This window comes from Taeniopygia guttata, chromosome 2 (genome assembly GCF_048771995.1).
Source record: "Taeniopygia guttata chromosome 2, bTaeGut7.mat, whole genome shotgun sequence".
NCBI lineage: Eukaryota > Metazoa > Chordata > Aves > Passeriformes > Estrildidae > Taeniopygia > Taeniopygia guttata.
In genome coordinates, this window is record NC_133026.1 from 143,578,339 (window position 1) to 143,590,996 (window position 12,658).

At 39.6% G+C, this 12,658-nt stretch overlaps 2 protein-coding genes across 8 annotated transcripts in view; both read right to left on the bottom strand.

Moving 5' to 3' along the window:
- Positions 1-10,646, bottom strand: part of KCNQ3 (potassium voltage-gated channel subfamily Q member 3) — a 234,211-nt gene extending 223,565 nt beyond the window's left edge. The window contains exon 1 of the mRNA XM_072925018.1: positions 10,166-10,646. The gene's annotated coding sequence lies outside the window, so the exon portion shown is untranslated. The remainder of the gene's footprint in view (positions 1-10,165) is intronic.
- Positions 10,647-11,991: 1,345 nt separating this feature from the next.
- Positions 11,992-12,658, bottom strand: part of DNAAF11 (dynein axonemal assembly factor 11) — a 42,455-nt gene continuing 41,788 nt past the window's right edge. For all 7 annotated transcript variants that reach the window (XM_030266715.4, XM_030266716.4, XM_072925020.1 and 4 more), the window contains one exon: positions 11,992-12,549. In XM_030266715.4, the coding sequence (XP_030122575.4) occupies positions 12,363-12,549 (187 nt within the window). In that variant the 3' untranslated portion in view covers positions 11,992-12,362. The remainder of the gene's footprint in view (positions 12,550-12,658) is intronic.

Genomic DNA, 12,658 nt, shown 5'->3' on the forward strand with positions numbered 1-12,658 from the left:
GTGGATATTGCAGTGGGAAGCTTCTGGAAAGCCAAGGATATTTGATCTGAGCAGCATCCTACTTATGAAATCCAGCATAACCCAGCTGAAGGCTGCTAGCACACCTGGTTCTCCACATGTCCCCTCCTCCTATTTACCTTCACCCTGTCTGTGCATCCTCATCCTGTGCATGTCTGAAGAGTGTGGAAAATGTGTGTTTTTCAGATTGCCATAGTAGGGACAGGACAGGTCTCTCTATTCCCACTTCAAAACAGGAAGCAGACAGAGTGAGGACCATGACCACGTAACTACACCAACCCTGTGAGGGTTATAGAATCACTTAATAAGAAAGAATCAGGCATAAGTGACCTCAGGAAGCTGGGTATATGTCAAACTAAAACAAATAGTAAAATAACCTAAATAGGAGTGTCATGGTTTTTCAACTTAGCCCACAAGGGGTAATAAGGACAAAACTTTTAGCAAAGCCATTGTTTGAATCTGAATACAACACCAGGAACCAGGCTAGAGCAGCAGTAAGGCAGAAGGTTGAGCCCCCACACTGCTCTCAGCTCTGCATGGGTGCCTTTCCGTGCAGCATGTGGAGCTCTGCTCTGTGGGAAATGGATTTGTAGAGAGTTGTCAGGGCCTGACAGAAGGCCCACACAGTATGCATCTGTATGCAAACTTTGAGATAAGAAATGTTGACTTAGAAATGCCATGGAATAGGACAGATATTGTTGAGAGAGAAATGGAGCTAGAAAAAAGTTTTGAATGATTTGCTTGCAAATAAGACTGGATACTTTGGAAAATAGAAATATGAAAGTTGTATTTTAGTGGGACCCACGAGGGGTAAACGATTGGCTGTAAGGCATCTACAACGCCGTGTGGCAAGAAGCTGATAAGCCAAGAAACACTTATATTGTAAGTAGGAAACAGTTGGCTTCTGATTGTGATGGCATGAATTATAACACCTGTATTGTCTCACTCTTCTCATGAGACTGAAAATGGAATAAAAGTTTTTAGAATGCCTCTCAGTTGCCCCATCTCTGGGTCAGGAAAAGGGTATTGTCCAACACTGGACAGCCTGAAGGATGCCTACAGGGTGGTGATGAAAGAACCAGGACCTCCAGCAGCGCTTCTGATTGGGTAGACATGGAAGGAGAAAGAGACAGTGAAGGAAAAAGTAGGAGAAACAAAGGTCAACAGTCCTCTCCTTCCTAGGCCGCACTGAGGGTTAAATTATTCACTTGATGGACAATGTGAGGATGAAGGCAGCAGAGCTGACACAGCAGAGACCCACAACAACACCAGTGATTAGGAAGTTACTCGTCTGAAGCATTGTGGAGGATTTGTCACCAAGTCATGGATGGCATGGACGTGGGAACTGGAGGAGGAGCACCAGCCGGCATCCCTTCTGTTGGATTCTGCAGCTCCTGAGATAGGGCTGCAAACATGGGCTGAGAGGCAGGGCCCCAGCAGGCTCCTAGAAGGGTTGAATACTCTTCATCAGGATGGACTTTGTTTATCTAAACTGTCACAGAGTAGAGCTGCTGTCCTCAATGTCAGCAAATTTGTGAAATAGAATGAAGAGTCTCTTTTGCACCCAGAGGATATCAAGAAAGCTGGTGAAAGGGCTGCCAGGCACATCCTGTGAGGAGAGGCTGAGGGCTCTGGGCTTGTCTGGTTTGGAGTAGAGAAGGCTGAGGGGAAACCTCATTGCTCTCTAGCAGCTTCTGGAGGGGATGAAGGCAAGGGGCAGTGATAAGCTCTTCTCCTAAGGATCCAAGTGACAGGAAACATGGGAAGGGTTCAAATTGTGTCAAGAAGTTCAGAAAGGACATTGGGAAGATGCATTTCTTTACTGAGAGGATGGTCAAAGACTTGAACAGGCTTCCTAGAGAGGTGATCAATATCTTAGGCCTGTCACTTTTTAAGAGGCATTGGATAGCACCCTTCACAACATGCTTTACATTTCAGTGAGCCCTGAATTCATTGGGCTGTTGGACAAGGTGGTAGTTGCAGGCTTATTCCAGCTGAACCAGTCTGTTCTGTTAATTTCTGTTCTCCTATAGCCTATCCTATTCTATTCTTCTCTTCTCGTCCCACATGTGCGGGGTTTGACACATGGAAGGGGGTTCATCAATGGATTTATATGCATAGGTTCTGCAAAAATTAATATGACACCTTATTTCCAAGGATTCAACATCTATGCATGAAGTGCAGCTGAATTTCTCTGTCTGTCTGGTATTGAAATGCCAGAACAAATGAGAAGACCAATAAGAATGACTCAAGTTCACAAGGATTTAGTGCAAGAATTTTTCAACTCCTGTGTTCAGACTACAACTCTTTCTCCTGACTGATGTTCTCAGGTTCACTGATGTATTTGCCATTTAAAAAGCTATTTTTGAACTCCCAAGTCATGCTTCACTCCAAAATTCTTTACAATGGAATTCACAATGAGTTTCTTGACTAAGGTCTAAACAACTCCTGCATTTTTTATTGTCTGCCATATTTCTATACCACACTATCAGAATAATCAAGGTTAAACTGTCAAGGTCTGAATCTTCTGACAGAGTGCAGTTATAAATTTAGTGGAGACACTGTAATTGCTTCACCCTGAAATGCCAGTGAATGTGTTGAATATTGTAAAGCTTCTCACTCCCCTCTTATCATTTCCCAGAAAGATATATTAAATGCAGATAGTAATCTGTTAATTGTCATGCAGTCAAAAGCAAGCAAATTATGTAAAAGTGGATCTACTAAAGAGTATTGACATGTAAATTTTAAGTTTTTTCAAGTCTAAAGGGAACAAGAACATTCAGCACTTTCCAGATCCATTGTAAGAGTTTGTTCGCTTTAAAAAATAATTTTAAAATAATTTGAATATGGACTCCTAAAGGTAAAAGTAAAAATGTATACCTGAAATTATTGGAGAAGTTCTCTGCTGAAATGACCTTTCAATTGAAAGTGACATTTTTGAAAAGCATTGTACAGCCAGATTGCAGTGGAAGGGAGGAAGTCCCAGCAATTTACCCTCAGGAAGTGACATAGACCAAAAATGCTTGAAGGGTTTTTTGTATTTAGTGCCTTTAGCATCTTGGCATCTTCTCCTTTCTCCTCAGCTCCAGTCCAGAAGAAGGGAAGACACTCTCTCCTCTGCTTTATCTGCAAATGGTGGTGTCTTTTTTCATCTCGTCTGCCTTCTGGGAAATAAATCTTGTGCATTTACCTCATCTGACTTGATAAATGCTGCATGGGAAATATGCAAGTATTCTGTGCTTTTGAAGACATGTTCTTGAAATTCTTGCTTTTGTTTTGTGACCAGTCTCTGTCCAGCATAAATCAGAAATTCTGCTGTATTCTACTTTCTATTTGCATATTTCCACAGATCCAAACCAAGTTTTTAAGCAAGAACTGGTGAGTTCAAGTTTAAACTTTTCCAAGGAAATGATGAAAGGTAGGGTCTCATCACTTATTGAAAAAATGGAAAATCCTTGCTCTCCAAAGGCATCTCAGATTAGATACAAAATATAGAAGCAATTGAAATGGCCAGTCATTTGAAAGTTTTACTGTCAATATTTCAACTCAAATAGAAATACTTTTACTGAGCCTATGGTAAAGGATGTTCTAGTTCATATAAGGCATTCGTTTTTTTCAGAAAGCTTTTGAAAAGGTTGAAAGATTAGCAAAAGAAACTAAGCTGTCATGGCATAAAAAGGAAGGTCAGCTCAAGGATAAAAAATTTCTTAAAGACAGGCAACAGAGTAAAAATAAAGGGTTTTCACAATGGAGGATTATCAGTAGATCCCTAGAGAGACCTGGGCTCAAAGTTGAGCTGTGCAACAACTTCTCAAACGGTCCAGAAAAAGAGACGAACAATGAGATGATAGTATCTGCTAAAATAAATGTTGTGGTGATAAAATGGCTGGCAGGATTCATATCTCAGACTGCCTGAGAAGAGCACAAAAATGTCTGAAAATCCCAAGGAATGGAGTGACTGAAGAAAACAATAGCTCAATATCTCTTAATACAAAGGGGAAGGTAACTCTACCTAAACCAGCTTGATCTGTCAGTACATAGTGGCAGGTCCTTGTCTACCTATTGAAACTCAGGAAATAAAATTTGAGCTCCCTGTAGGCAGTTTTATAAATATGTGGGCACAGTGCTTGGCAATATTCAGAAGATAAGAGACCATTAGGAATCCATAGGAAAGTGAGAGATAGCATGGTGCTGTGTAAAAATCACTTAGACTTTGCCCCACTCTGTCCTGGATGTAACAGAAGCAGAAAAGGTTCTGAGGAAAACAACAGGATGAATCAAAGGAACTGGGAATCCCTGAGGATATGTTGATAGGCTTAAAATAAACTAAGGCCAATATTTACAGGATGCATAATTAAAGCACGAAGCTTGTAGCCACAGGATAAAGGATGGAGGTTTATAAGCATAGTTAGTGTGAAATAACAGCAACACAGATTCCCAGAGGAGTATTCTATCAAAGATAATTGCATGGCAGCCCCCCAGGTCAGACTTTCCTCTAGCTGCTGACTGTCTGAGATTGTGTCAGGGAAGGATCCTTCTTTTCAAAATTTCTTATACAGAACAGGGTCAAGTCTTCCCAGCAGAGTATGCAAAATTGAATTTTGCCTCTCCCAGAATGAGGGGAAGGGGCTGGACTAGGTTGGAGAGTGAAAGAGAACCTGCCTGCCTCAAGAGTTAGCAGATGTGATGGGGCAGTGACACACAGCCCTCCAGAGTAGTGGGAGATTGTTACTCACTGTATTTGCTGGCCTAGAAATGTCCTGCTTGAATTGAGGCATATTTTGGGCTAATTGGGCTTCTGGCTTGGCTTCATCTGGTCTTCCTTACACCTACTGCTGTGGGTAATGGCATAAGAAATTTATTGGTGATTTGTGCCTCTGGCCCTCAAGTGATAAGCTTTTGAATTATATCCTCATCTCTGCCACTGCTGGATCAAGTGACTGAGGTATATCACTTTATCCAAAATTCTTCATATGATCACCCATAAGATGAGCATATCTTTTCCCAGTTTTGACTCACAGTTCACCAATAATTTCAGCATCAATTAAGCTGAAGCTGTGAAGCTTTCAGCGCTCCTCAGGAAGTGAGTAAAGACTAGATAAAACAGTAGAGCTCAGCCCTTCCTAGGAAACGGCAGGGTATGATGTATGAGGTCCTGAAGTGAGGCACCTGTGGATCTGAGTGTTGGGAATTTATTAAAAAAGGAAATGGTGAGAGCTCCTATGAACTCTAACCAAGAACTCTGAAATCAGCAATCAAACCAGCACCACATTCTCATGGCATGGACATGGACTGGTGGAGTCTGGTTTACTCCAAGACTGGATGGCAGTTTTGAAGTAGGTCTCCATTTGTTGTTCCCTTCTTTGCAATATCTGGGAACAGATTCTTAGAACCACCTGAGCAGACCCACTGTGTCACGGCCCAAAATGGGCACAGAGGTACAAAAGCAGTGAGAACATTGTGCAGGACAAGAAATGGGGAGAATTTCATACTTGTGTTCACACACAGGTGTACCTTCCTCTGACAGATTGAACAATACCTGACTGAACAATCTTCTTTCCCAATCTGAGTAAAGACCCAGGCCAAAGAATACTAAATAAAGTCTTTACAGCCAAATTGGACGTGGAACCTCAGTCTGTCTGACCAAACTATGCATTTTTTTCTTCCTGATTCAAGATCCCAGTGATAAATTCAAGATCTGATATTTCAAGAGCTATCAGTTGCTGAAACTAATTTCACAGCTCATATAATAGGCAGATTTCTCTGTCTCTAACTACATGTAGTAAATTTCTTTAATTCTGTGATTTGGATATATCCAGTAATAAGATCTCTCCTACTTGAGTCCTGAGCTGATTTAAAGGGTCATTTTTGCCAGCTGTCCTTGAATCTTGTACACTGAATCCTGAATTAATACAAGGGGAAAGAAGAAAGAACTTCTTTGTCTATCAAAAACACATGAACTAGATTTGAGGTTTTCAATGATGAGATAGCAGGTTTGAGCTGATCCAGAGAAATTCATTTGTCTGGATAACTGTGACTTCCATGCCACACACTTCTCTACTACTTATGAGCAAATATTAGACTGAGTAATCCCTTTGAAACAGCCATTAAAAAGCTTCCTTCAGTCATTAAACTCTTTCATTGCCTCATTAATTCTAGCAGCATAATCTGTTTTTGATTAACCAGGTTGTTAAGCATCCAGTGTCAAACACTGATAAAGAGGGACAATTTGCTTTGCAGATCACAGACATGTAATTATGTATCTCAACACAGCTGATAAAGTGTGAGAAATTACCTGAGCCCCACTGAAACTCCCCCAGCATATTAGCACCAAGTAATCTGACTACACCTTCACAACAATAGGTACATAAGATGTCACAGGAGCCTTTGACACTTCACTACCACTTTGAGCATGTTCAGACTGAAACTCAAGTTTTGTAGGATAGAAACTGAAAAAGTTTAATTGATTTATATAAGTACTCTAGACCTATACTGGAGGCACACTTGGAAAAGTTTTAAGAATGTTTGACAGTGACTTAGTTTCACACATGAATTCCCAGATTGAGCTAAAGTGTAGGCATAAATTTAAAAAGGCAAGCATTTTTATTTAGCATATTGAAAAATAATTTTAGTGAGATGAATATAGCTTTTACTACAGACATAAGGAAGGGTGACACTTTAAAGCATTTAAATAGTTGAAGCTGTAACTAGATACTGAGCAGAAGTACACATAAGGAAGTTCTGGAAATGATGCAGGATATCAGCATCTTTAAATATTCAGAAATACAGTACAGAGTCTTAGGTTCATGGAAATTTAAAAAAATGAGTTAAAAAAAAAAAATGGACTTGACTCCCTTAGAGGATTTCCACTGTAGAATGGAGTTTGGTGCTGGAAAAGCAGACAGCTTGGATTTCTTCTGTAGCTGATGTCATGCTTCACTTCAGCTATACTTCATAGGTGTCTGATAAATCTCCATGGATGCTTTCCCTTTGAAAATTTTTATAGTGATGATACACTTTCATTTTAAATATAGAAGCACATTGGAACTTTATTATCAATCTCAGTGAAACCCTTAATTAAAAAGTCAGATGGCTGCCTGCCTTGTTGCAGAAGCAGAGGAGCCAACACTAATTTATGTGCACTGTCAAACAGGCATAATTATGCTGCTGGTAGACTTGCAGATGGTTAGCAGTAAGAGCACAAAAGCAAGGGTCAAAACATAACCACAGGTCACAAATTTCTAGCCAAATGTTCACCAGGCAACTCTTCTATACACATATTTCCTATGAATTTTCTGAGGAGAAAGATGCTTATTGTTTAGAGCTGTGGAGTTTTTAAGTGTTTCTGTTTATATGATATATGCTATGACTTCTGAGATCCCTTTTTTCCAGACATCCAGGCTGTACTACACTGAGAGTTGTATTTCCAGGAACAGAAGTATAACCCCCAGTGTGGACCTGGTTATTATGATTTTCCAATGCATCATGCTAGAAAAACTATTGTCAAATATCAGAAAAGTGCCTTATAAGTTGAGACACCTCCATATAGTGCCCTATATGGGAAAACTGACACTTTGTGCACATATGAACTCATCCAAGGGCAAAATATTATGCTAACACCTAGACAAAGTAGAGGCTGTTTCTGTACTATTCCATCTCCTAAAGGGAATGGACTTTTCACTGTTGATCCCTGGCCAATCCCCACAACATCAGGGCTTCTCTATGAGGAGCTGTAGAGTTTCCTTAAATGGATCCGTGGCTCACATTTCTGTGCTCTGTGTCAGGGAGTGGCTGCTGTTGTCTGTAGGGTTTGTAAGGCAGAAGAAACTATGCCCAGTCTGTCTAACATGATTTCCTTGCTTCCCTGCTCCTTCTAATGTCTGTGTTTTATAATTAGCTCAGGTAATCCATGGTGATGCTGAAACCAACACAGTAAACATTCTCCAGAACTGATGTACTCTGTGCCTCTCACAGTGTTTTGACTGTGACATGTTTGATGCAGGAACAATTTGTACAAAACCTGCCTCAGAGAGATCTCACCTGATTATTAGATAGTTCCAGTGCACAGCTGTGCAACCAAGAGCAGCACTTCTGGCACTAATAATAGCTTTTATAATTTCTGCTTTTTCAAAAGTAAAACATGAACTGTCACTCTGAATAAGCTGTTTTCTAAATTATGTCATATCTTTTGTCCCTGTTAATTCATATGCTGTTTTCTTAGATTTCAGCTTCACTGAGCTTTCACTCTGCCTGGGTGTATCAGAGGCGGAAGGAGAAAATTTGTTCTCTTGGTATTGCTCAAGTGCTGCAAATGAGAACAGTAAACTTCAGCATGCTACAAATGACTCTGTAACAGAAGAAGTACATTTATAATTTGCAATTAAACTGTGACTAGGTGGTGCCCAGTGATAGGACCAGAGACAGTGGGCAAAGGCTGCACACAGGAGATCCCTCTGAACATCAGGAAACACTTTTTTTTAATGTGAGGGTGACAAGGTGCCTGCACAGGTCACTCAAGGAGGCTGTGAATTCTCCATCCCTGTAGATATTCTAAAGCCATCTGTATATGGGACTGGAAAACTGCCTCCAGTTTAAACAGGGAAGCTGGACCTTGAACATTCTGTGAGGCTATGATTTAGTTTGGGTGAAGTTACCCAGTCCAGCACTGACAGCAAACACCTGGTCTTTAGCAACTGTTCAGAAAAAGACTAATGCTCAGGACCCCTACATCTTTCTTTCATATTCATTAACCAGTAAGAAATGTATTTGCTACTCACCAGTTCCTCCTTATGGGAATTATAATTTGAAACATGCAGTGGGAAAGCATAATTTGCATGTCCAGTACTGTTACTCATATATAATACACTCTTACTGAGTATATTCAGAAAATTATCAAAGACTAAAAGACCTTTTGGTAGTTTTGAACCAAGCTTGCTATTTTATTGCACATTGTTCTGCACTACAACTGTAATTGGAAGTGCAGGATAGCTTTATCCTGTGATAGTGTAACAGATTCCCTTCTCCTTTTGCTTCTTTTGACCAAGATGAATCAATTTAGTGCTGGAGGGAAATGGACGCTTCCTGTTTTGTACATCAACAAAACTCTCATTTAGATGGCAAATCCAAAACTTACATTCCATCCCGATTTTAGAACAAGAGGAAGATTTTGTGGCAAATCCAAGGGCGTTCCTGAACTGTTACACATCTTTCCTCTCAGTACTGCTAGAATTTTTCATTAACCCCATCCATCTCCTGTCTACTGCATGATGAGTAAATCCATCAACTGCATGCTGCTAAAATTCCTCCAGTCATCTAGTTAGAGGTGAAATATCACAACACACACTCAGTGCTTTCTGAAATTTTAATCTACTTAACCCAATTACATAGTAAGAGATAATGCTGTATATACAACTGCTGAGTCTGCAGTGGCAGAGTGCAGCAAGTGGCAAATCAAAAAGCAACATTTTTTTGTCTCCTCTAAGTATGAGAATTGTGTTCCAAATGCACAATGGCTTTGATCAGCTGCCATTTCCTTAACTGGGGGACAATGCTGGAGTTTCCTTCCTCAGTCTTCCTTTCTCTGGTGGGGGCTCTGACTATCTTTCATTCCTTTTGTTATCTTCTAATTTTCACTATACAGGGAATATTTTCTCTATATTGGCTGCATGTCCTTCATCCTCATTTGTCTTCTCTCAAAATTGCATTACAGTAATCAGAAATTTTGTAAGGTGTGTTTATGCTCTTGTGGTGTCACCTTGTGCTCGTGCACTTCGTTGCTCTGTGATCAACCTCTGTTTGTGTTCTCCATGGCCCATACCTGATTGAGAGGTTTATTGAAGCTGATTCTCAGAATATACTCAATTTTCAGGCTGGATCCCAAGATTAGCTTACCACATGAAACAACACTTTCTTCAGTAGTTCCAAGAAAGTTTTGGTACCTGCTATTAATTTTATTGTGAGGTGTAATTGTAGCTCAATACATTTTTTATTTTCCCCCCCAAAACCACAGCAAAATCTATTCACAATGAAACCAGATGAAAAAGAGAAATGAGTTGGAATGGGGAAAGATACAATCACATTATACTTTGGTTTGACATTAGAGATTTATTTTTATAGCTTTCTTTATGAAAAAATAACATAACCATACCTGAGCAGACTGCATGGATGCCTCTATTTTCCACAATTGTCTGAATCTCTTGACAGATTCATCCATATTGGCTGAAGGTTTGAAAGGTTGATTGTCCCTACAAGATTTTCAGAAATAAGCAATGAAGAAAAAGAGAAAAACCTGTAAAAGGTTCACTTCTTAGAAACATCAGGAAATCCTCACAGCAATCAATGAAATGACAGGAAATTTAAAAATTTTTTGATCTACTGCCAAAATTTACTGATTTTTATCTTAAAAAATGTGGTGGAACCTTTCCTTTTCATCTATCCCAAGGTCAGCAAAACTCATACTTCTGAAAGAAAAGGAAGTAGGCTGGAAAGGATTAAAAACTTGAATTGTCCATCTGATTGCTAAAAATTACTTTATCCCTTGCCTGTTTTCCCATTTGGGCTGCAGAGTTTCATGAAACAGCACCAACTTTTAGGACTCCCAGGCTCCTCCTGGGCTGCAAGGGGGTCTCTGTTCCACAGGGATTTCTCTGGGGCTGCCAGGGGAGGACCCTTTCTCTGAGCCTGCAGCTCCTCCAGCTGCCCTTGGGGTCCCTCCTCAGCCCCTCCTCCTGTACTGCTGTCACCTTTGGCCCCTGCTGGAACCTGTTTGCCCCCAAGATTCTGCAGCCCCACTGCCACCCCCAGGGCAGGGACACCCTGTGCCATCTCAAATATAGAACTTTGATGTGCAATCTAGAAAATGATCCATGCTCACCCCATGGGCATATTACTACTCAGTGAGATCAAGAGATAAAATTTAATATGCCTGTTCCATAGTTAGCTGGCAAGGTTAGGCATTTCTAGTGAATTGGGACATATTGCAAAAGCAGTTGATGTTTTTATACTCCATTAACCAGAGCAGAGCTGATAAAATATATTCCAGGGCTCAGAGGCTTGTATCATTGAAAAATTTGTTCTGCAGTTGAAAAACTTGAGTCAGTGCAGAAGAAAAATCCAAGATGATATGATGCTCCATCAGAGAATGCCCAAACTCAACTTTGGTTTATGTCTTTGGGATATATAAATTTTCTTTTCAGCTTTTAGTATATCCAGCATTAGTATGAAACTTCATTTTTTTACCCTATATCCATTTCAAATTGCAACCAAAGAATATGCATCAGTTCAAGCCATCAGCCTAAGCTGATGGATATTTTCTGCTTCTCTTCAGTGCACTTTAAGATATACTATTTATCTTTATCTTACATTAAACATCTGTGAAGAAAACTATAAAACACTTTAGAGTGGCTAAAAATTCCCAGAATTCAATGGGAATATTTTCATTCAAACTGCTGAGGCTTTCGCAGGACATTTTCCACAATTAGGGATACAGCACTTTCAAAGGCTGTGTTATCAACGTGACTATGTACTGAGGATACTGTGGGCACTATCTGAACTTAAAGAGTGGTTCAGTTATAACTCCAACTTATTAATCTTCTATCTTAAGGATGAAAACGAGTTTTAACCAGAAAATATTGATTCTTCCTGACTTTTCTCGCTCTTGACTAAAAGCAAACTGATTTAAATCTGAAGCATTTTCTCTTCCAAATGAAGTCTTCCATTATAAACAATTACAAATGCATAAGGAAAGCAATGTAAGTCACTCAACTTATTTTTTGTCTTGAAGTTTTTCTTTATTGTCTCCTAAAATCTTCAAGGAGTGGGATTGTTAGGAAAGCTCCAGAATCCAGGAGCTGTGCATTATGCTGGAGATTCAGTGATGAATGGTAGTTTACAGCAATTTCTCACTCCAACCATGCCCTTTTTTTCTACTGTTGTCTGTCATGAAAATGAAAACACTGAAGGAATACACAGAGATTTTTCCTATGCTTAGTTTAATGTGAAAAATCATAACTCTTGTTACAAACATTTTCTTCCTTCCTTCCTTTTCTCTTTTTCTACAGTAATGTGCCATTTCTCAACCCAGACAGTAAATTGTTTGAAAAACTTACAATCTCTGCTATAAGGCCCCTATTCTAATTTCAGAGTTACCAAGTAAACAATCTACAAAAAAAGAATTTATATAGCAATATGCTAACAGAAAATGCAGCAGAAGACACCTGCATTAAAAAGTTATTGATAGGAAATGTTATTGCCAACTTCAGCTCTATTTTATTTTATTTACCCAGAGGGTCATGAATTCAACACAAGCATTCACAATACTTATAGAGGGGATATTTCAGAATGTTTCAAATTAAGGGAGGAACATCTTCATCATTTTCAAAATCAACACAGCTCTTCTTAACCTCTGTAACCTTCTGTGGTTGGAGCTTTATAGGTCCCTGTCCAGTTCGTTCCTTTTCTTGGATTATCTTTGTCACATCAGGGAATGAATATTTGCTAGGATCCACTTCCAACTTCTCAACTTGTCCATTCCTGAGACAAAGAGGGAAATAAATGGAAAAAATGTAATTTCAGTGTTGAATATTACAGAACTGTTTGAATTCATTATGTGATTCTATGGTTCTATTTTGGGTGCCTGCCT